The following is a 25,634-nucleotide window of genomic DNA, read 5'->3' on the forward strand; positions in this document are numbered from 1 at the left end:
TCTAATGGGAGTCTCTTTTTTCTTAATAATTGGTTTAAATAATCCGCTTCTGTCATTCTTTTTTCACAGCCTTCTAAGTATGGTTCTTTCGGTGACTACCGGTTGAAAGGATTATCATTTCGGTTCGTACCGATGTTAGTTGCTTTCACATTGACCTTTTAATGGCTTGAACTCCATTCTTGTTCCTACTGATGCAAATATAGAACGGTGAAATGGCACAGTACCTTGAGGTTATACGTTTTATTTCGGTTGCCTATCTCCGAAAAAATAAGGGGCTGGCGGACCACCCGGTATATCCACATAATTCGCTTCCGGGCTGAGCGGATCAGACGGTTGAGGCGCTAGCCTTCTGACCCCAACTTGGCAGGTTCGATCCTTGCTCAGTTCGGTGGTATGTGAAGGTGCCCAAATACGCCAGCCTCGTGTTGGTAGATTTACTGTCACGTAATAGAACTCCTGCGGGACTAAATTTCGACACCTCGATATCTCCGAAAACCGTAAAAGTGGATAGTGGGACGTAAAGTCAATAACATTATTACAAAATTCGCTCATTTACGGGTCTAACAGAAACTGTGTTGTGTGCTATGGTGTTCTTGATGACCTGTTGTAGCCCACACACTGCACCTTGTTATCTCCTTATCTCTTGCTCGTTACCTCCCCGTTCCCGCACATTATTAACTCCTGACATAGACTATAAAGGCTTCTAATCGAATTCCATTGCTGTCGCCACGTTATTTCCAAGGAGTCACTGGCCTGACAAATGGGTGTGGGACCTGTCCCTGAGCGTGCTCGGTAAATTTTCTATGAATTAGGATACTACGCTACTTACAGTGTGAACACGCCTCAGACGGGTTAGAGACCTCCGGTGGATTGTATAGCCCAAGCCACCTGAGCACAAGGAGGGTCACGACTCAGAATATGTCCTAGATGTCACTCCTGCTTCAGGACAATTGATATCTCGACTCTCAGGACCACTTACTTGGCCATTCAGCTGTTGGCCAGTATAGTCACCTACTCCACGAACTATCTGCACAGGTACAGTAAACTCGTGTTCTCGTGCCAGACGCCGCCCCCAAATGGAGGTGAGTTGCATGTACCATTTTAACCACATACCAGCAATTCTTCCTTTCTTAAATATCTGGTAGTACCGGGAATCGAACCCGAGACCCTAGCTAACAACGCAAAACCGTTACTCTAGGAGGCGTACATCTACACAGATGAAATTGGGAACTAATCACCCACAGGTGTGAACAGTTAAGGGCATGCTTCCAACGCATTCAACGAAGGCTGCTCGGCTAACTCCGTTCTGAAAATAGCATTCGCAATCGAAATCAAAGTTGAACAACAAAGCGCATTAGTATGGAAACATATCTTGTGAGTAGTTAGGTGACAAAGCTGCGCTCTTCACATGTAACAGTTTCTGAGATCGTGAGTACGATTCATAAGACCATTAAAAAAGTGAACCCAAAAGAAATTCAAAAGATGAATCTCTTGATCCCTCAAGCGGTGACCCATTTCTCCTTTTGGCCTTAAGCAACACTTCCGACAAATATAAACCTGGTAGTTTAGCTCCAGGATTGTCAGCATCAACCATCTGAAATCGTTCCTCGCAATCCTTGATTTACAGTTTCCTGGACCAAACTTCCACTACCACTACAGCGCCGTACTACACACACCGCGTCAGCAGTGAATTATCTGAACAAGAGAATTACTACACTTCTTCTTCTGTTTACCCTCCAGGGTCGGTTTTTCCCTCAGACTCAGCGAGGGACCCCACCTGTACCGCCTCAAGGGCAGTATCCTGGTGCTTCAGACTCTGGGTCGGGGGATACAACTGGGAAGGATGACCAGTACCTCGCCAAGGCGGCCTCACCTGCTATGCTGAACAGGGGCCTTGCGTGGGGATGGGAAGATTGGTAGGGATAGACAAGGAAGAGGGAAGGAAGCGGCCGTGGCCTTAAGTTAAGTACCATCCCGGCATTTGCCTGGAGGAGAAGTGGGAAACCACGGGAAAACACTTCCAGAATGGCTGAAGTGGGAATCGAGCCCACCTCTACTCAGTTGACCTCTCGAGGCTGAGTGGACCCCGTTTCAGCCCTCGTACCACTTTTCAAATTTCGTGGCAGAGCCGGGAATCGAATCCGGACCTCCGGGGTTGGCAGCGAATCACACTAACCACTACACCACAGAGGCGGACAATGACTACACTACTACACAATTTTTCATTCCGTCTCTAAAAGATGATGTGGGCCTCCTAGACGGTAACGCCTTCTCTCAGGCCAGGGAGACTTGGTTTGGTGATGGTGAGGGGGTTGGCGGCCGTGGTCTATACTAGTTACCGCCTCGGCCTTCACCATAAAGCAGGAGAAAGGAAAACCACGGAAGAACGTTCTCGGGACAGCCGACGGTGGGAACCAGCCCCTCTCCGTCTCTCGAATCTAGAGCTGTAGAACCGTGACCATCGGTAACCTGAAGATCACTCGGTTGGTTGGTCGAATTCAGAGCTGTAGAGCCACTGTCCAGCCGTGGCCACCGGTACGGCGGAGTCTGCATCCGCCGACCAAGAGAATGAAAAAGTTATCGTTTAGTGTTCGCTGTTGTAAGTTCCTTCGTGAATCTGGTCATGAACATGTGTTCATTAGAGATGAAAGACAATGGAAATAATTTTTGTTTATTTTAACATGAGTTCTAATTAGGGTGACCAGATGTAAATAGATTTAAAAAGAGGACGAAGCTATTTATAAAGGAGGACAATGCCGGAAAAAAAGGGCACAAAATCCTCCATTGAGAGTCTGAATTTAGACGTATATATTCTACTTTTCACACACATAAACAAAATTTATCCGTTTCCATATAATACAGTAAATTCTTACAAAATTTAAACAATGAAACTAATTTACACACTTTGCTGGTACTTTGATGAAGACTCAGTTGCCTTCAGGAGTTTTGGCGTGTCTAACATATACTTATACCAGGTGTATGCATAAGTTTTTGCTGGTTTTTGTGGTAAAGAAAACACGTCATTTTCAAGGGAAATTATATTTTTCTGTTTATTCAAAATATTGTCCTTCGGCTTCTACACACTTCCCCCATCTATCAGGTAAGTTATGAATACCATGCCAGAAAAACTGATTGTCTTTTGCGCCAAACCATTCGTGGAGGCATTTTCCAACTTCCTCCAAATTGCTGAAGTGTTGCTCTGCGAGCGCGTGCCCCATTGATGCGAAGAGGTGGTAGATGGCGCCAGGTCGGGGCAGTACGGCGGGTGCGGAAGGATGTCCTATCCAAGCGATTTAACTGGTTTCACTGTGTGAGACGGCGCATTGTCGTGAAACCAAATCACTTTGCCATGTCGTTTGGCCCATTCCAATCGTCTTTCGATCAATGCGCGATTTAATCATCTGTTGGCGATAGCGTTGTGCATTGACGGTTTTCCTGGCCTTCAAGAGTTCATAATACACAACATCGTTCTGGTCCCACCACACACAAAGCATGATCTTCTTTCCGAAGCGATTTCACCTTGGTGTTGAAGAATCAGCTTCGCCAGGTGACAACCACGATTTTCTCCGCTTCGGATATTCAAAATAAATCCATTTTCGTCACCTGTCACAATTCGGTACAGAAATTATTTTCTTTGGTAGCGCTGAAACAAATGACTTTGCGATTGTCTGTTTGCCGTTCATTCCAATCGTTTGGGAGCCATTTACCGAGTTTATTGATCTTCCCCATTGCCCGTAAAGGTCTGCTGATTGTTTCTTGCGACACATTTAATGCTTGTGCCAATTGCTGTTGAGTTTGAGTCCAGAGCGCGCACTGTCTTTCACATTGAAATCACGTTTAAATTGTCTAAATCATGTCTCACATGTTCTAATCGATGGAGCCTGTTCACCATGTGTTTCTACCAGCAAACGATGACTTTCCACGGCCTTTTACTTTTGACTAAATAAGTAAAGCAATGCGTGCCAGAAATGTTCTTTTTCAGGCACAAACGTCGACATGATCGCTGAACGATACAACACATAGGCTAGTGTTTGGCGGACTCAACTTGTGTGTGTTGGTAGGTTAATCTCAGACGAACAACCTGACGTATGTGTCAAATTCATACGCTGCGTACTGTTCGCAGGCGCCATCTCTTAGTGAAACCGGAAAATACTTATGAGTACAACTGGTAAAAAGATACACATGCAAATTCCTTTAGATTATATTAAACCATTAAGAGGATTTTCATAGATTCTACTGTGAAAATTTCCTGCTGAGATTACGTGAATTCATTTGCCCATTTCTAACTACAAGTTAACTTGTTAAATTAAGGCTCATTACTACTCCCATTCAGGAATTGTTTGAAATCACAGAACCGATCGAAAGATTTCACAATATCATTCTGAAAGAATTTAGACTTAGCTTGCAAGTACAGAATACATTTTTAAACATCACAAAAATCAACTTCACTTTGCAGAGCCATCCATTTAAAACAGCTTTCTTCAAATCCCGGTTATCTCTTGTCGCTTTTCACGTTGTAGGCTGTCACACATTAACAACAGTGTTCTGGCGGGGTATTGCTGAGTGAGAAGCATGCATGCACTATGCATATTGGTAAATAACGTCTATTATCACAGTACAAGGCAGGCATAGTATAATCGCATGCACATTTCGATATATCGATACGATATCGATGATGCCGTCACGTAATAAAGAATGCTTATAAGAACGAGGTAGTAAACAGATCACTCCAAAATAAGCAGATTCACTAAAAAAAAGGACATTTCGGACGGTCTAAACAACAGAATACGTCCGAATAAAGGAGGACGTTTGGCCACCCTAATTCGAATCAGCTCCAAGCTGAAGCAATTTGGTACAAGAAGTTATTGTGTGGTGTCTCTTTTCCAAGGTGCACCGCGCTTTTCTAGTAGTTTTTTTATTTTCTGTGAACGTAGTAACGTGTTCGGAGAAAACAAGATGAGAGTGTGAGGAACTGACTATTGCTCGTAAGTGAACCACTCAGATTTGGCTCTATTTTCTTTTCTTTTAACATGCTCCTAGGCGCACGTGTTAATGGTGCAAGTAAACCGTTACCTGACCTAGGAATGTAAGCTTTGATGCTACACCAATCTAATATCCTGCACTATCAACATGAACGAGCATCTTTGTTCGTATGTGATGATGGTGATTTGTCTAGAACTATCGGAATATGGGACAAACGTATCGTAATTTGGAGTGGTTTCTTGTCGTATCTCTCTAATTGACTGATATCTTGAAGACAGAGTTCAGTTTGTCAAGTAGCGGAATGTCCCAATTGATTAGTGATCAAGATAATGTGGGGATATGTATAAAGAAGTTGTCTCCTAGCTGAGTGAGTAATCATAAGTCGAAATGACGAGACTAGGTGTATTATTTCTGCTGTGTATCGCTGTGGTGGCGGGTACGTATTAATTGTACTGCTAATGCTCTCTCCCGACTTTGACTTGAATAGCACGATAGGGTTTCTTAGTGGCTGCATACATTTAACAATGCTTTAATAGAACTAGAAACAACTGCTATTAAGTTGCCTTATAAGTACTCAAACTTATTGACGGGTGAGTGTTTGAGAATGTGGAAAGATAATTTAAAATTTTGGATACAATTATTAGAACAAAATAAAGGACATACAAACTGAAACAAAAATATAGAATGATAAGTTCTGTCTAATCAATTGACAGATATTAGATTTCTCGAAACACGTAAAATAAAACCACTTTGGAAATATATGAAGTACAAAATGTAGAAAGGGCATATCTGAGAAAGGAGAGAAGAAAAGCACTTCATAAGTTGACTTTATTTCAAAATATCCATGTTCGAAGAAACATTTGAAGTAGAAATTAAAGCAAGAGAAATTTATATGTAATTGCAATCAACTTAGCTTCCTTACTTTGCAGAAATGGTGAAGGTGATGCCAATATACCGTCTGAAAATGACGGGTATTAATTGTTTCTTAGCAGTTAGAAAAGTAAGACCACATATGTGTTGTGTTATTCTAATAAATAATAATGTTATTTTCTTTACGTCCCACTAACTACTTTTTAAGGTCTTCGGAGACGCCGAGGTGCCGGAATTTAGTCCCGCAGGAGTTCTTTAACGTGCCAGTAAATCTACCGACACGGGGCTGTCGTATTTGAGCACCTTCAAATACCACCGGACTGAGCCAGGATCGAACCTGCCAAGTTGGGGTTAGAAGGCCAGCGCCTTAACCGTCTGAGCCACTCAGCCCGGCTTGTGTTATTCTAAGAATAAATATAGAAAAATTAAGGCAATAACTTATATTGGTAATTATTATTGTTGTTATTATGCTAGTGGTTTAACGTCGCACTAACACATCCAAGGTTTTCGGCGAGAAAGGATGGGAAAGAGCTAGGGAAGGAAGTGGCATGACCTTAATTAAGGTACTGCCCAAGCATTTGCTTGGTGTGGAAACGGAAAACTACAGAAATCCATCTCAAGAGCTACCGAGAGTGGAAGTTTGAACCCCTCTCCCGAATGCAAAATTGTAATTATTCAAAGCGTACAAAAATACTCGTATTATTATAGATATCAACCAAAAATAGTATTACCAAAAGTTTCTGCGCCCTAGGCATGTGTCTAATGGGCTCTGGCTGATGATTGAGGCTAACAGTGAGTAACAACGTTTACAGTAGAAAGTTTTTCTTCTGTAACTGTATACATAACCTTAAAGTTTAGTACCCTAGAATAATAATAATAATAACAATAATAACAGCAATAACATATTCAAACAAAATTTGGAAAACATTCAAGGCATTCAACAAATGTAACCTATATTTCGGCGAATGGTTCCAACCACATAAGCTTAATAAGAAAGCTAATAAGGCAAGATCTAGGAAGATGAAAGTAGAAAATTAGCTGTCACAAAACAGATACAATAAGAGGGAATAGAACAAAGGATGCCCATACACATACAGTCTGGTCTTCCGACTGACCTTACAGGCAAAGCTATTACAGTTAATGTTTTCCCTTTCCTTCCCCAAGCACGGATAGATAAACCAATAGGCTGCTACAGCCAGTCTTCCAGTCATATCATCTAGTTCAGTGCAGTCATGTTTAGTTGTTAAACATGTCTACGGTTGATAAATTGTTTGTATATGTAGCTATCGTGTGTATATTGTTAAAAATGAGTTAGTGCAAGTTACCTTTGTATCACTAACAAGAATTGGAAAGCCATCCGAGGCCTCTGTCTGGTGTACCAGGAATATCAAATCTTTGTAGTACCATAGTTTAGGGGAATATAGAGGTCTTCACTACTCACTCCAGATTTTTCATCCATCAATATTTCCCTCCGCACAGTTCCCTTGTTAGTTTAGGAATGAATATGCTTTTATATCTTTCCCTACGTGGTGAATAAGCACTCCCTTTCATCTCAGAGCTGTGGTGTTATTTGCTCTTTCAAACAGATGGATGAACACGAAATATTTCAATTCCAGCTCAAATTTCTTCGACCACGTCACCATAGTACAAACTACAAAATTGCGGTACAAGTTTCAAAATATCACGTTCTTAAGAAAGGATTCGATACACGGTGCAATACAGTACTGAAGAACACGATACGGCATCAGCACTTTGCGATTGGGCTGCCGCTCTTCCGTCCGTCAAATTCTGCGTCCTGCAGGTTGAAATAGCTGATGGATTTTCTACAGTCCAACAGTCCAAACGCTTGGCCGGTCGGCCGCACCATACGCATGAGTTTTGCCTTTCGGTCTTCAACTGTGCAGATCGAACGGGTGGCCGAACTGTGTGTGTATGGGGGGGGTGTCTTAAACTATAATGAGAGGGGCGTGCATTGGTATATTTCATTAATAGAGGAAGCGTTTCCTCGATTTAATAGTATAATAATGTTATTAGATTTACGTCCTACTAAGTATACTTACAATTTTTTGAGACGTCAAGATCCCAAAATGTTGTTCCGCAGGAGTTTTGTACGTGTCAGTAAAACTACTGACACGAGGCTGGCGTATTTGAGGACCTTGAAATATCACCGGATTGAGACGGCATAGAACCTACCAACTTCGACTCAAGACCAGCGCTCTATTGCTAAGCACGCAGCTTACGATGTGAAGAATAGTTAGACGTGGATCTTTTCAATCGTATTCTGGAGATGTTAACATGTTCTATTTGCTGTGAGAATCCCTGTCTTCTATTCAGTGTGGTCCACATCTTACTGAGCAGCAATTTTCTCTCCAGCTAAAGTGTTGTATGGGAGAACATTTATACAGTTTGTTATAACTTGGAGGCATCGAATCTATTAGACGTCATTTGAGCAGATCACGTAAGGGTGGATGGCGCGATTTTGGTCTTAGGAACCTGAGAGTTGGTAAGTCCACAAGAATAGGAATCTAAAAGTGACTACATATTTTATTGTAGTCTCTAATAAGGCATTAGACCTGCAAAGATCCAGTGGCATTATTCCTACAGCAGCGAGAGCCAGTGAATTGGGATTGACTATTGGGGTGCATGATATGAAGCGCATGCTGATCATCGGAGGTGTGTCAACGTACTTTGTATAGGATCTGTTAACCCATACTGTATAGAAGTACAGAGTTGCTGGCAAGGCCGTACCAAGCCTGCAGGGACTCAACCACCTGCCCAACGAAATAAAAGGACTTCACAAATTTAAACAACACATTTTCTAAACTTCTATCAAAACTACATTGTTATAAAATGAAACATTTGCAAAATAAAATAACATAATGTAATCTGTAAAAAGCTGTTAAAAAATTAAAATTTAACAATTTAGTGAGAAATATGGACTCCTTGTTTTCAATAAATTATGTACCGTCATTCAATCATTTTCGTTCCAGACCGAGTTAGTCATGTCAAATTATATTTTTTGTTTGGGATATTTATTAGCGTCACAAAAGTACGGAAAATGGGAAATATAAAGTATATTGTCTTAATGTTATAAGAGTTCATCTATATACCGGGTGGGCCGGGCTGAGTGGCTCGGACGGTTGAGGCGCTGCCCTTCTGACTCCAACTTGGCAGGTTCGATCCTGGCTCAGTCCGTTGGTATTTGAAGGTGCTCAAATACTTCAGCCTCGTGTCGGTAGATTTACTGACACGTAAAAGACCTCCTGCGGGATTAAATTCCGACACCTCGGCGTCTCCGAAAACCGTGAAATGTAGTTAGTGGGACGTAAAGCAAATAACATTATTATTATTATTATACCGGGTGGTACAGCTGCGCCTATTTTTTTCTCGAAAATATTGCACCCGCTTAAGTCTGTGTCCCAACTAGCATATATCTCAGGGGTGTCCGGTTAATCTTTAACAAATCAATATATCTTCTTCTTCTTAATCTGTTTACCCTCCAGGGTTGGCTTTTCCCTCGGACTCAGCGAGGGACCCCACCTTTACCGCCTCAAGGGCAGTGGCCTGGAGGGCGAACATTTCGGTCAGGATAAAGAACTGGGGAGGAGGACCAGTACCTCTCCCAGGCGGCCTCACAGCGGCCTTTTGGGGGATGGGAAGATTGGAAGGGATAGACAAGGAAGAGGGAAGGAAGCGGCCGTGGCCTTCAGTTAGGTACCATCCCGGCGTTTGCGTGGAGGAGAAGTGGGAAACCACTTCGAGGATGGCTGAGGTTGGAATCGAACCCACCTCTACTCAGTTGACCTCCCGAGGCTGAGTGGACCCCGTTCCTGCCCTCGTACCACTTTTTAAATTTCGTAGCAGAGCCGGGAATCGAACCCGGACCTCCGGGGTTGGCAGCTAATCACGCTAACCACTACACCACAGAGGTGCACTAAATCAATATATACTGCGTGAAGAAAAATTAAAGCACCCAGAAGAAGTGGTCGGATGTGAATGTAACTTCGTACACGTAACCACCATCGGCAGATATGTAGATGGTTAGGGTTCCAATTTTCTGTGATAGGTATAACGGCCACCAGAGTGCATTAGTGTTGTTCGTGATCAGTGTTATTACGAGGCGTGGTAGAGTGTGTAAGGGGCGTGAACAGCGTCATATGCTAAGTCATCGCCGAAAACGGAGATGCCGCGTACTGGTGTGAGACAGCGTTATTAGAACCTGACTGAGAACACATCACCATTCTAAAACATAATATTACTGTAATAACAAAGCCATATGTGAATGACAATGTATATTAAAAACCAGTTGCCTGCCATACGGGAACCAATGAACGAGTACGAAGCGAGGCCACTCCCTCCCATTGTCATAAAGAGGCACGCACTGCTCCATTTAAACTCAATTTAAATGCACTTCTAATCAACCTAGCCGTGTGAACCATTCATTCCTCGATAGTACAGAGTTCAGGCTTGCATATGACGCTAAAAATACAAAATGGCAACTTCAGCCCAAAATTTGTGATAGTGACATTAGCGAGATTACGTCCTCGCAGAATCAAAGGTGGCATTACTACGGCTGGCTGATTGTGTAAATAGAATTATTGTTTCGGTTCTTGTAGTGGGCGGGAGTTTTAATATGCACCTCTCTTTAGGCGTGACCAACTTCACGACAAGCTGCATATAGGCCTACGGCGGCCGATCACCTCCTTTCTTAGTACTCTAAAAATACGAGCTTAATGTTACAGCTAGACCGCAATACGCGTGAATGTAACAAATTTCTCCTTCAAGCGAATGCTAGAATTGAATATCAGCTTATCTACAACCTGTGACAATAAAGTTCGGTGAATGAAGTCAGAACGGTCGATCAGGCAACACTGGTGACACACAACGCTGCACCTGCGTAGCAGCAGATTTTTGACCACCTACTCCCAACGTTGTTTAGTTGTGCATCTTGTGTGTGCCGTGTAAGACCTGTTTGACACAGTACGTGTTTAGTGCGTTAGTTTTGAACTGCGAACAGGAACGTGAACGACCAAAGGATCAATGTGCAGTTTTGTTTTAAGCTTGGGATTCACCTAAAGAAACGCATGCGATGCTGGTATGTGTTTATGAAGATCAAGCACTGTCCTTGAAGTGTGTGTACGAGTGGTTCACCCGTTTTCGAGGAGGCCGGGAAAGTGTTTCTGACAACCCCCGTAGCGGAAGACCGGCGACCGCCGTCAGTGACGAAAACATTGAGAAGGTGAGTACATTAATCACGAACGATCGGCGATTAAATGTGAGCATGATAGCGATTAAATTGCAGATTGACCATGAATCCGTGCGACAAATCGTTACCCAGAAGTTAGGGAAGAGGAAAACGTGTTCTCGTCTTGTGCCACATGACTTGACTGACGATCAGAAGCAGGCACGTTTAGAGGCTTCACAGGATTTTGTCGAAACGGCAGATGCGACACCAAATTTCTTGAACTGTATTGTCACTGAGGAAGAAACCTAGTGTCTCAGGTACGACTCTGAAACGAAACGGCAAAGCATGGATGGCGTTCTCCGGCATCCTCTCGTCGGAAAAAGGTCAGAGCTGAAAAGTCACGCATCAAACTCGCTTTGAAAAGAAATAAAATTGATATTCCCGACATCCAACGAAACGTGACGAGGCTTTTGAACATCATCCCAAAGGAAGCCTTCTTGCAAAGCTTTGCAGGGCATGTATCGCCGATCTCAGCTAGTTGTTTTACGTCGCACCGACACAGATAGGTCTTATAGCGACGATGGGACAGGAAAGGGCTAGGAGTGGGAAGGAAGCGGCCGTGGCCTTAATTAAGGTACAGCCCCAGCATTTGCCTGGTGTGAAAATGGGAAGCCACGGAAAACCATTTTCAGGGCTGCCGACAGTGGGGTTCGAACCTACTATCTCCCGAATACTGGATACTGGCCGCACTTAAGCGACTGCAGCTATCGAGCTCGGTGCCGATCTCAGCAGTGCATAATTATGGGAGGGGACTATTTCGATGGACAGTAAGGTCACTTTCGTGGATTGTTCATCTATGTTGATAGTACAGGACTATTCACCGAAATTTATTATCACAGGCTGTATTCATCGTGTATGAATTAATTTCATGGTGACTCCAGCTTCTTCCTAACGTGTAGTCCCGTGAGGGAAAGTATTTCTGTCCCTATTACAATGTGTGGACGAGTGGCACGTAATTATGATGAGCAAATGAAGACAGAGCCTGTACCTGTATTTCGCGTACATTGTCTGTTCTATTCCTACGTCTGGCGTCCACCAGTAAACTGTAGCTAGATTAACATGAACCAATAAGTGACAAGCATGGATTTACCCCATAACTGATTATTCATTAGTAGTAGTATTGCCTTGTTGGACTTAGGAATCCCCATATACAATATTCCGGCAGCATGTCCGGGTTCACCTGAGGTTGCGGTGGAAAGAGAATGATTTTCACATGTTGGCATTCGTAAACTGAGCTAGACTACTAAACTTCCTCAACTCGTTTGAGTCGTTATTTTAGCCTTCTGGGTGTAGTTTGATCCGTAATCGATCGTTGGATCATAAGTTATGATCAAGTTCTAGTCCTTGCCCTTTCGCGGGAAAAGTGGTTTCTGTTCTGGCTTCCTCTGTACCTAGCCAATCTTGAGATAGCCGGAGTTAATTTTCAGAAATTGATATGTTAAATGATTGAAGTTATTGCAGTCCTTAATGGCTATGAATTTCGAAAATTCGAACGGTCATGACTGTAAGCATTACTAAGGCTGGCTGATTGTGCAAATAGAATTTTTGTATTGGCTCTTGGAGTGGGCGGGAGTTTGAATATGCACCTCTCTTTAGGCGTGACCAACTTCACGACAAGCTGCTCTTAGGCCTATGACGGCCGTTCACCTCCTTTCTTAGTATCCTAAAGATATGAAATGGGGTGAGTGGAGCTGGAGTTTCCATTCGTTTTCTAGTTACCGTTAATTTGCCAGGCAGTCTTCCCTGATCACGACCGGAGCCTTCGAGACATAAGCTCCTTAAACTAGAAATGCTCTCAACGTTAAGATTTACCAATACTCCTTTTATCACAGAATGGAACTTCCTTATTATACATGGAGACATACGTCTGTCTCAGTAATCCTTGTGTGGAGTGAATATTTCGCCATGCCTTATCAATTTGTTCGTTTACGTTGAAATGGGGGGGAGGGACGTGTGTGTCCTGACTTTTTGTCTTCGTGTACCTCAAGAATGAACGAACTCCCTTTCTATTGTCTCCTCGGATGTAAATCTTTCCTGTCGGCTCACGGTTACTGGGTCATAGTGTATTGCTAGACAGCTGTTTGTAGCCCTCTTACCATTGCGAGTACGAATTCCCCTTCTAACGTATCGGCTGCTAAAATTAATTAAGGGCCGATGACCTCGATGTTAGGCCCCTTTAAACAACAATCATCATCATAAAAATTAATTAGCGTGTTATCTCCTCACAATTAACAAAGTTAGTGGCGTTATATTAACTTACACTCTGCGTTCTCACTTCCTTAACTTCACTAATTAAAGTGTCTACCGATCTCTTCTTATTCTCGTACCTTACCGAGTTCTTTTAATTCTGCTCATACGAAGTCTATTTGCACAATCTTTGCTTTGTCACATCTCTACGGATCGAATCTAAAACATACGATTAATCAATGAAAATGTTTAACATTCAACTAGATGAAGGCGAAAATCACTAACACAGTCAACTTTTATATTGCAATAAGGCTCAGTTTGTCTTGTGATATTCCGGTGCAGACGAACACGAACCAACAGCTCATGACTCCCGAAAAATAAGACGCTAGTCCAACTATCTACACCGAATGTTTCATTCGCAGATCTTATTTTGGAAGAGCCTGGGTACCCAGCAGTCTCCTAGCATTTGGCACTCCGCAAATGTCCACACTATCACCTGGAATAATAATCCTTTACTTACACACATGATTATTACTCATTTAAGGATACGCGTCTCTAGCATTATAGTTCTCAGGGCATACAGTCCCTGATGTCCTCATAACGACGTCACGTGATTGTTTCTGTCACTGCGCACTCGTCAAATATAAGCAAACCGTATGACATTTCCGAATTGAGGATACATTCTCTTAATTTGTAATTATTCACAGGGAAATGCAATTTCTGTTAACTTCGCTCCAGTGTCAGAAATGAGCTGCGTAGCCTGGATCTAATTTGAAGAAGAAATGAGCATCAAAATGTCCTGATTGGCTGGAATCCGCCATCGACATAGGCTTTCCGAAGGGGTTTATGATCTCCAAAGAAAGCACAATATGTCTTTTTCTCCCTTTCAAAGTATGTCGTTACTTTCGATGAGAAAGCCCTGGTCGCTTTCTCGCTTATCTTAACTTACAACTGTGTGAACATGTAGCTGTAAACAACAAGCGAACATGATTCAGGATACTGCACCTTGCTTCTTTGTCACTCTCTTAATTTGTTCCGTAACTTCACAAAGCATTCAGAACGAAGTATATGATATTAACCATGAAATTATGAATTAGTATTATGGGTGTAGTATTGAAAATGATAATGAATCATTTAATGATAAATACTTTTCTTGAGAGAAGTGGAAATGGGATGGCGTAATATGTGCATGACGCCAGCGAGTGGAAAGATTTTCTTTATGATACAATTAATGTGAGCATCAAAAACAAACTGAGCGTCAATTATCAATTCCAGGTATTTAAATTCTTTCATCTTGATAAGTGGCACATGCATACTCTATTGTTTTACACTTATCAAAGCCAGCAGACTGCTTATGAGAAATCATATATTTAACTTTTTAAATTAATGAATAATTTATTGTCATAGAACCACTTGTCAAGAATTCCAAGATTTATTATCTAAATCCCCTACTGTCTCTCTGGCATAAAACGGTTAGTGTTATCAGCAAATAATGTTAGTTTACCTCTTAGATCCAGTTTCCCTATATCATTAATAACAATTAGAAATAGCATTGGTCCAGTAACAAATCCCTGTGGCACTCCCACCTTTATAGGGTTTTAAGGATACAAACTGGGCCCTGTTTGTTAAATAATCTTGAAACTATCTTAAAGCTGTTTCGCATAAACCAAAGTATGTTAGATTTTCCATTAGCAACTCATGGTTCACTCCATCAAAAGCTTTTTGTACGTCTATGAATAAGCCTGCGACTAAAGAATCTTTCTCTAAGGCATCTAGAGGCTGAGTTAAACTAACAGCCGTTCCATTCACAGCGCTTCTGTTATTTAGAAAGCCGTGTTGATAGTAATAACATGATTTATTATGTGTGATGTTGATTTTGCATACTTCTGTTAACTTTTTTTCAAGAAATTTTGAAAGTTGGAGTAACATTAAAATTGGGTGATACATTTCAGGATTAAACTTATCTCCTATTTTATGAATGGGCACCACTGCCGCTATTTTGAGCCTTTTAGAAACTTTGCCAAATTTTGATCAGGTATACATTATCAGAGTTGATATTTGCTTGCAGCATTTTTTTAGTATTTTATAAATATCTCTGGAATATTTGTTCAGTAGTTCTTTTCGAATTATATCTTGAAGTTTAGTTTCAGTTGTATCATTTAAGCAAAGTAAATTTTTGTTTGTATTATTTAAATTATATTTTTAATTAGTGGTATTATTCAGTGCGTTATTTGGTATGTCGTTCATTAGATTCTCTCCAATAAATTGTAAAATAATAATTAATAGTTATTAAATACTTCAGCATTTGCTAGTACTGAAACCTTCCTCCTTACTAAGTATAATGCCTTGTCCTTCATTATTATGTTGTTTGTTTGTTATGATCTCATTAATATAATTCCACTGGGACCTAACACCAGTTTCATTTTCAATTTCATTGACATAATAATCATTCTTTACTTTCCTTTTCAGTTTAGTTACTAATAAGTAGTATCTTCATATTTGCCCTCAGTCTTTTCATCCACATACCTACTTTTGAGTTTATTGTGCAATTTGATGTAATTCATTCCTCTGTCGCCCATGGGGTTTTAGTCTATCCTCTTGTTTTCAGAATCTGTTTAGTTTTTATTTAGACTGAGTCAATTCCTTTTGAATAATATTAAATTATCTAGTTCTTATTCTACTTGGTTATTGCCAATAAGTATATATGGATCAATTCGTTGTTAAGTTTAGTGTAATTTGCCATGTTTATGCACTTATAGTGAATAGAGTCCTTGTTCCTATTTATGTTATGAATATTGATTTCTACTACTTGCTTTACGTCGCACCGACACAGATAGGTCTTATGGCGACGATGGGACAGGAAAGGCCTAGGAATGGGAAGGAAGCGGCCGTGGCCTTAATTAAGGTACAACCCCACCATTGCCTGGTGTGAAAATGGGAAACCACGGAAAACCATCTTCAGGGCTGCTGACAGTGGGATTCGAACCCACTATCTCCCGGATGCGAGCGCGCAGCTGCGCGCCCCTAACCGCACGGCCAACTCGCCCGGTAATATTGATATCTGGTATACTGTAAGTCCGGTGATAAGAAATTGCATAGGCCATGTTATATACAGAACAGATAAAGATACAATTTACTTATTTAGTTCCTCCAGATCTTACAGTAATTAAACAATTCGACCATTACGGAGAGACATTAACACTCCAACGTAAGCAATATAGAAAATAATAAGCTACAAAACTAACAAAGGCAACAAAAGCAAAACAAAATTAAGCTCCTAATCGGACCGCTTTTACACATCTCAACTGTTAAATAACTTGTAAACACAAAGTACTTAACAAAAGAAAGGCAAAAGCAACAATAAAACAAAACAAGAATTGAGCTCCTATTCGGAGAACAATAGTTTTGGCAACACGGCATAAAGAAAATAAATAGATTTCGGCAATACAAAACAAAAAAGGCACACCGGCCACACCATGCGAGGTTAATAGCCTTCCATCCATCCCGTTTGGGTCAGAGATACCTGTCTATTCTCTTCCCCTTCCCATGTCACGCGTCTGAGTAAGCAGCCACTGTAACTGAGCGCTATTACAATATGCTCGACGTGTCTGCTCTCTTATTAACGTGACCCATCCTACTGCCCCACGTTTGCTGACACAAACGCACCACTTGTTCAGTCTGCTGAGTTTGTGCCTTTATAAGTTGCAACATTATAACTTGCCACTTGCAATAATCATATTCAATTGTCTTACTGTTCTTAAACCACACATTCACTTTGATAACACATAATTTTTAAACCTACTTGATAGTCCTTCATTATCTAAAAACCCTATTTCCAATTCACAATTCAAACATACTTAACTATGATCACACTATTCCTTCCAATCTAATTATGACTTCCTCCCTTATTTTTTACTTCTAGTTACAATGGACCTCTCTCCTTCCACTTCCTTATTCTCTTTTTCCACATTTTGGGGCGTTCATTACCTTCCTTATCCTCCACACTTTTAGTTTTCAATCTCCACAGCTCCCTTAAACGCATACTTTTCCCTTAGTTCATAGCTTCTCTTGCTTTAATCACTTCTCTTAACTCGCTGAGACTCACCGCTCGCTCTGCATCTTGCGGCTTTCCTTTCCCCAACTCCTTCTGGACCCCAAGCGTTTCCCTTGACTCTCCACTTTGGCTATGCAGTGGTCCTCTATTAGTATCTTCTCCGTGGCGCTCCCTATCTCCATCCTCTCCGGCACTGCGTTCTGTTACCTGCCTTTTCTCCGCTCTCGTCGCCATAACCTTCCTGCTTAAGTTTCTCTTCCATTACCTGAGGTTTCATCACTGGCCAAACTCGCACCCATCTGCCGTTGGATACCACCAATTTCTGGCCCCTTATGTGCGCCCTCAGTCCTTGATGTCTGGCTCTCACTAACTGTTTCTTTAAAATTTCCACATTCCTATTCCCTTCTCTTTCCATGTCTCTCTTAACCTAGATTTTTCCCCCCTGTAAATTTCCCGCGTTTCTTATCACTATGTCCACCATCAACGTGGATAACAACTTCACTTTTATAGGTCTGCGTCATCTATGTCAACGTCACTGAAATTCATTTTCATTTTGTTCCGAATGATGTCCACCACTTTGTAAATTACGTCCATTTTTTTCTCACTCTTTCCTTCCTGCACACCATATATAAATATGCCTCTCCTCATACGTCCCTGTCTGCTAGCTTCTACTGCTGTCTTCAGATTCAACACCTTCTCTTCCATATTTTTTTACTTTCTCTCTTAAAGGCACACTTTCTCTCTCATTGCTTCCCACTTTGTTCAGTGTTTCTTCCGTTTTTTCTTTTATCCATTGCGTCATATTTTCGAACTCCTTAACTTGTTCTTGTATCATCTTTTTAATCTGATCAAACGGGCAGACTTCTTCTACAACCACCTTCATCACCTTCCTGATGACTTTAACGTCCTCCCAGTTCATGTCGCCACTTGTGTTCGGGCCGGGGTTTAATTCCACTTCCCCAGTCACTATAGCACAGTTATTATGACCGCTGCCAATAACATCAACCAATTTTGGTTGTTTCCTTCTTCATTCTCCCCCGCCATTTTCCGATAACGACCCGACATTGTTCTACACAAATCATTATCTTTGTCACTCGCCACTTAACCCTTACACTCTCCGATCTCACTCACCTCCCACCATACCGGCACACACGACTCAGCACGTTCGCACCCGTTGCTTGCTTAGGTTAGACTAATAAATAATCTATTAATGTTTTAAAGAGTTCGACAAGACCGTCACACGTCCGTCCCTCACGGAATAAAATAGTTGAGTGTGTGTGGAAGGTGTGGTGAAATATGGCGGAACTCTGGATGATTCCCCTATTTCAAAATCGAGTAGTCCCTATCCACGGGATGTTACGAATGAAATAGTGCGGTGTTCAGATAGCCAATGTTATTAGATGTAGTTTGAGATTGGCCCGTAAAGAATCCGATCGTATATTACAAAATTGTGAAACTGTATTGTTTTCCTCTCGAACGGAAACCCCATTCTTAAGTATCTGTCGGAAGATAGCCAGACGACGCATGAAAATTTCCGCTGTTATATAACACACAAATACCTATTCTCATCATTCGTAGTACAATCATGTAACTGGTCCTTATACATTCGGATTTTAATGTTCTGACTTTCTGACTTCATGTCCCACATCGTAGTAATTAAATAATTGAAATGCAAGCAACGAGATCACTGTTGGTCGTACTGTTTTCCGAAGGGGTTGGAGAGTTTGCTAACTAGAGATGATATCTCCTCTTCGCTGTCTGAGGGCTCGTGACTGAATTAAGCACTCCTTTTTCTTAGGGGATTCCCTGGTTCGTTCCGCTGTATCTCCTTTTCCCGCTTCGAGGACGGCTTGAGTGACGCTTATTAGCGCTCTACGTTTCAAAATCCCACGAATTTCTTCCACAGACAATGAAAAACCTTTCTCAGATATCTTCCAGTCATTGGTTCATACCCTTGTCGGATACAATACATCTTTGTTTACTGATCTATCATCACCAACATATGATTATATCATATCCTATTGCCACCTGAGCGACTACCATAAATACAGAGCAGTGGGGATTGATTGATACTACATAAAATATCCTTGTTATATCTTCCTCCGAAAAGGCGCTTAAAATATTCTAAAATACAGTTTTGCAAGTACGTCTTATTTTCACGCAGTGCACTAAAATCGAGCGAGTTCGACGGTTCCTGAAACTGTCCCTCGCGAATGATTGAGCACTGTCTTGCTAGCACTCACATATCTTCGGCAGCTTCCGTCGATTTCTGAGAACAAAAACTCAAATATACTTGCATAGAACAAACATGTTTGTAAAAAACATTCTAATTCCATTCTCAAATTACATTTAAATGTAACTCCATGTTATATTTCATGCTTACAACATAGTGGTTAGTTAAACAAAGCCCAATTCTTTTTTGTGATGAACAAACGGATGTTCTCAGGAATGGATTATCTGTTGCTATTCATAGAAAATCACAATGATTACAAAACAAAACGTTAGACAGACGGACAGACAGACGTATTTTACGGTTATATGTAGGCCAAATAGATGTTAGAAATGGATTTAGAAGGTATTTTTTCTGATTTAGAATTATTTAAAAACGTTCGATGTCAATGGAATTCGAACTTACCGTTCCCCAGTTTCTAACGTCAAGCTATAATTTAAAAATAAAAGTTATTTGAGCTAGAATGCCAGATGCTGTAATTCTGAATCAGTATTCTGTTTTCCATGTACCAATTCAGTGGGTTAAGACCGTCGGCTGCACTCCGCGCTGTACTGTTGTATTGAAATTTACAATTACGATGTATGTCCCTACAATATTGTTACGTACAAATAGTGCCAGGAATATTATAGGTTTCATTATTTTCTCGAAATAGATTACATCCACATCTTTTTGTTATGTTCATCGTGTGTTTTGTTCGCAGGTCGCGATGGCATCGGACCGGGAGATCAAGACTGGGGTTACTACGAAGTTCGTCCAGGAGCTCACATGTTCTACTGGCTATACCACACCATGGCATCCTCCGAGCGACCTCTCGTCATTTGGCTGCAGGGAGGTCCTGGAGCTTCCTCCACTGGCTACGGCAACTTCGAGGAAATGGGTGTAGTCGATGTGTATCTCAAGGAACGGAACACTTCTTGGGTTAGTATATTGAGAAGTCCAGTCGAGCACCGAGCACTGAGGAAGACAATAATTAGACTCAATTAATTAAATTAGGCTATGTGGAGCTCGCTTGGCACGGAATTTCGCCCTAGAGAGCTGTAGTAAAGCTACGGAACAGTGTTGATTATCCAGAATTTGTGTTAGAACTGGCGGAAAACTGGCTCAGTAGAATTATAAACATACTTGCTGGCGACAACCCACTTCGCTGGGTTTTTGTACGTCTGTGCAGTTTTCTCTATATAATACAGAAGACGTGCATTATTAGACCACTCTTTCGTCTGTGTCTTCTTTTATATTTTTTACGTACTAAGTAATTTCATTAAAATACATTGCTATACACAACATTTGATGTCCTGTTAACTGACGCATGTACAAGCAGATTTTCTGCTTGTCCAACACGTGAGAAAGCAACGTAAAAGTGACCATATGAAAAATAGGAATCTTTTAAATTATCTCCGCAATAGTGGGACGTTTGATACTAAGCCTTATTGATAGTTATACTATAAGCTAATCTCACTGAAAATTGTAATCGTTTGAAACAAAATGACAAATCGTTTGCGATCAATGGAATTATTGGTATGAAAACCGTTCCTTTTTCTTTGTCGGTTACTATTACTGCCTCAATGATATTGTTAAGGAACTGTTTCACGCATAAAAAAGTGTGCCATTACATAATTTCGGCGAGTCATTATTTCGTAACTGGCGATCCAGTTTTTAGCTTCAATATATGAGAAGGCATACCAGACTGATTTAATGATTTTAACAATTCTTTTTGAAAGAATCCAGTGTTTGATCCATCATTGTGTCTTTCGATGTATATATTTTTTCTTTCCCTGGTATAATATTCCGTATCCTGTCATTTATTTTTTGTGCTATATCATTCTCGCTCATATAACCAGTCTTTATTCAGATATTTTTTCTATGAACGGATACACTATTTCGATAACTTGTTCTTCCGTTTCTACCACGTTGCATAAATCTTCTGTTAAAATAAGTTTCCAGCGTGCAGATCCAAGGGATAAGTACCATTTCCAATTTATAAAAGATTTTCGGCAAATGCTTGTGCTCTTGGATCTCTGGTATTTAATGCACGCATAATTTCTGTTAGAGATAACAGTTCAACGTGATTCCAGAACATTAATCGCTTTAAACATGCGTTAATTATATCTGCCGGTGTTGATTTTGGAATTACCGGTATTGTCTGTAGAAGTAGTAGTAATGAAATTCCTCCCACTCTCTATAATGTTTTATTTAGTGCTTCGAGTGATTTTCTATGGGTCATTGTACATCCGTCTCATATAATGATTTGGCATCGCATTAAAAGCTGACTACGTGCCGAAGATATTTTAATATCGCAGACTGGATAGTCTCGTTCGGCTACATTTAATGGTAATTTTAAAGCCGACTGCGCTGCTTTCCTGCCTTCCAATAACGTGGCCGCAATTCCAAATCATGTTAATACTAATGCGATGTGCTTTTTAATTCGAATTTGATGCTAATGCTAATGCGATTTGCTTTTTAATTCGATCTTGAGCTAAAACCAAATTGATATGAAACATTTTTCAGTGCCCCCTGATGGCCCCCGCCCCCACAATAGAATTCCTTCACATGTTTAGTATGATTTACGATCCTCTCGTATATAATACGTTGTATTTGCGTTAATTTTGGATCATTTAATCTGATGTAGCGATGCAATTCTTCTACGTTACATCTGCGCTCTTTCATCAGTTCAGAACTAACTGCGGCTAATTCATTTCTCACGAGAGGTTGTACTCCAACTTGAACTAAACGTTGATTGATCATCGCTAAACATTAATTCTGTAGCATTACCTTTGCTTCATTATAAATATCTTCATCGAAAGTAACATCCAAATCCGGATTGTACCTCCGCACTCTGGCTAAAATGTCGTCACTCATGCTGTCACGCTATTTTATCGATAGTCTATTAGGATTTGAAGGATTACACGATGTGAGTACTCCTGCAAAAAGTTCTCGCATTTCATCCGCTCTGGTTGCTTGTGCGGCCTCGGTCATTGCTTCATCCCATTGACTGTCATTTTCTAACAGATCGCTACGCTGACATGCCTCTTGCTACGTTTCACAAATGTAACCGTCTACTGTTCGAAGATTTTCAAACAATGTTGGTCCATGTATTTCGTGAAGGAGTAGACATAAGTAAAAACACTCCATTTTTCGAATGAACCATGTATACTTGACCAACAGCATTATCTATATAAATAAAGTTGTAGGGGATCCGCTGTCTGTAATTCCGTTTATGTTGCCAATTTTTCATATATCTATCCGTTTTAGGTCAACTAAAACCGTATCAGTGGCTTTTAGATTTCGTGTCTCTCTCTATTTTCTGTCTGTCTGCCTGACTGACTCTCTGATCCACAATCACGGCGAAACGGCTGGATAGATATCGACCAAACTTCATATTTAGAGTATACTCATTCAGGAGCAGGTTTTGATATGCTTATGATTTAATCACAGAACAGACTGGGGGATTATAGGGAGATCAAACGGGCTAGTTGATATTTTCTCATATACTATTGATTTTCTGTAAAATCAGTAGACTATACGTGAAACGTACCTTCATTTAAATTTTTGTTTTCTACATAATTTCGGTTACTCTTCAAATGACGGAGAAAATTACTATTTTCTTCGGGTTTCATGCTCTGTGTTGAGTGACGGACACCTTCGCAGATCGACAACGAATCCACCGGTTACCATGGCAACATCTCTGGCTGCTTGGCAGCAGGGAAGTAACGTAATGCCATTTTCGTCTTCATTCCTCTAAACTCGTGGTTGTTCGTTGGGTAGAAGGCGAGAGAGACGTCAAGCTGGCATTCTACGGGATATTTGCGGAATACTGTTGGATGTTAGAATCGTCTTCGAATGATACTAAGGGTGGCTGTTAATATCACAATGGTACCGCGGAGGATAGCCCATTATTTTACACCGCAAAGTATTTTCTGGCATTTGTTGTAATTTTTATTGTATTTTCCTTCTATTTGCGTTTTCTGCTTTAATTTATTGCCTCTGCCTTGACTCTTTAGACTTAAGTAATAACACCATATGTCACTTTCTTATCTGATTACCTAAGAATCCCTGCGCCTAAATTTCTCCACTTTTACCGCTTAAATCCCTAACTCATACCATAACAATTTAGTGAGGGACACTTCATTTTTGCAATACATCCACGTGGTATTTACATTATTTTTCTTGTCCGGCTGTCCTCAATTATTATCCTACCTTCAATTAATGGCAACTTTCATAATTTATCCGTATGTATGCGGGTGCTAATCTCGAAACCTGAACACACTTTCCTTTTAAGAGATACTATGCACAATTTCTTTCGTGAAATTTTCCTTCGCAGTGTGTGATAAAGTTGCATAACGTACCGTTAACTGGAACTTGGTAGGTAGTAGGTAGGTTGTGACGTTTACTATGGTAATTAAAAACCGAGCTGCCCGTAGAAAATATTCGTTCAAAGCCTAAAAACACCAGTCCACGTCTAGGACTTCTAAGAATGCTTCTGAACGTGAGGCCGGTTTGAACGTGGTCAGATTTAGGAAGACATTCGGGGAACGATGCTGATAGCAGGCTAGGCTCAGCTCGCAGCGAGAACGTCATTGAAAATTTAGGGCGTGAGGCTGCTTTTAATAATGTTGCTTTACGTCCCCAGGTTTCCAAAGACACCGAGGAGCAGGATATTTTGTGCCGAAAGAGTTCATTCATGTACAGATAGACCTCCCGATACGAGATTTACAGATTTCTAGCTTCCCACGAGTGACACCTCTTCACATACCATCAAATTGAGACAAGATGAAACCCACTACAGGTTTTGAAATTAGGGACTCAGCACAAGAACGCAAGTGTAAGTATTTCATTCACCCAGTGGGGCGTACTTTTCAGAAACAATGACGTATAGTTTTCATGGGCTTAAAGTTTGCTGAAGCTCCTAATTTTTACACACACCGCTTCCCCCCCACCCCAAAACAATACGGCGGACATGATTTGTAAGACGAGCTAGAAAACTGAAAATTGGAAAAAAATATAAAGTTTAGTCTGTAACCGACAGGAAAACTCCAAGATGTTTAAATGTGTTATCTTTTGGCTGCGAAAAATATGGAGGCAGGTACAGACCTTCGTTTCGGGGTAATTGGTGGCTAAACGTTACGTCGTTTCACAAAACAGATAGCACAATCGCCGCTCAATTTGGAGAGATCTACAAATTAGGTCCTATGATTTTGTCGTATCTCGATTCCTTACACGTTAGATAGAGCTGCATTTCTCGACTGTAGTTAAAGTTTGTATTTTTTACACGTATATTTTGTAGTATGCACGGAGGTCTGCCATTGTAATCAAAACTCGCAATATCGATTCCGACTGGTGATTGGCAAGAGTGCCTGGCATTATAATTAAAACTCCCCAATTCGATCGTAACGGGCATTAGGAAAATGTGTCTGTCATTATAATGAAAACTCCTCAACTCGATTGTGAAAGGCAGCAGGCAAGTGAGCCTGTCGTTATAATAGAAAAACCTGAACTGGATTTTGAAAGGCAATAGGAAACATGGTCTGCCATTATCATCAAAACTCCTCATCGCGCACCTTACATCGGAAACAACGTTTGGGGACCTACCCGTGGTATTTCTCGGATAACGGCAAGAGACATGCAATTTAATACAATCTTACTGCGTGTACAGTAATATTCTTAGAATAATGCAGAACACCGCAGCGAAGCACGTGCATATTTGGTAATCTTTGAATAAAACCCCAAATCCTTCAACCGAAATTCCTCCGTTTCGTCGACTGACTTTTTATCTGACGCGTCCTATATGTAGTAATTCGGACCTTCTGCATAGAAAAGTGTTCTCGTGCACAAGTCATTTCGCAACGATTCGAAAAATGCAGTCAGGCTCGTATTGACGGGTTGATATCCGACTTCGTGCTGTTTCACTAGTAAAGTACAATCGTTGTCCATTCCCAAGATGGCTTGTTAAATGAACAACCGCTGGGTTTCTGTCGTGAATCATACAACTTAATATACGCCAAACCGCCTCATTACTATTAATATATCATCCCAGTTGATATTGCAAAATTATCACTTCCTTTGTTAAT

General features: G+C 40.9%; 1 protein-coding gene across 1 annotated transcript in view; it reads left to right on the forward strand.

Annotated features, from left to right (window-relative positions):
* Positions 1-5,317: 5,317 nt before the first annotated feature.
* Positions 5,318-25,634, forward strand: part of LOC136874767 (retinoid-inducible serine carboxypeptidase) — a 78,816-nt gene continuing 58,499 nt past the window's right edge. Inside the window, exons 1-2 of the mRNA XM_067148436.2 lie at positions 5,318-5,419; positions 20,270-20,487. Coding sequence (XP_067004537.1) covers positions 5,371-5,419; positions 20,270-20,487 — 267 coding nt within the window. The 5' untranslated portion in view covers positions 5,318-5,370. The remainder of the gene's footprint in view (positions 5,420-20,269; positions 20,488-25,634) is intronic.

The sequence above is a fragment of the Anabrus simplex genome, chromosome 5, assembly GCF_040414725.1.
Source record: "Anabrus simplex isolate iqAnaSimp1 chromosome 5, ASM4041472v1, whole genome shotgun sequence".
Taxonomy (NCBI): Eukaryota; Metazoa; Arthropoda; class Insecta; order Orthoptera; family Tettigoniidae; genus Anabrus; species Anabrus simplex.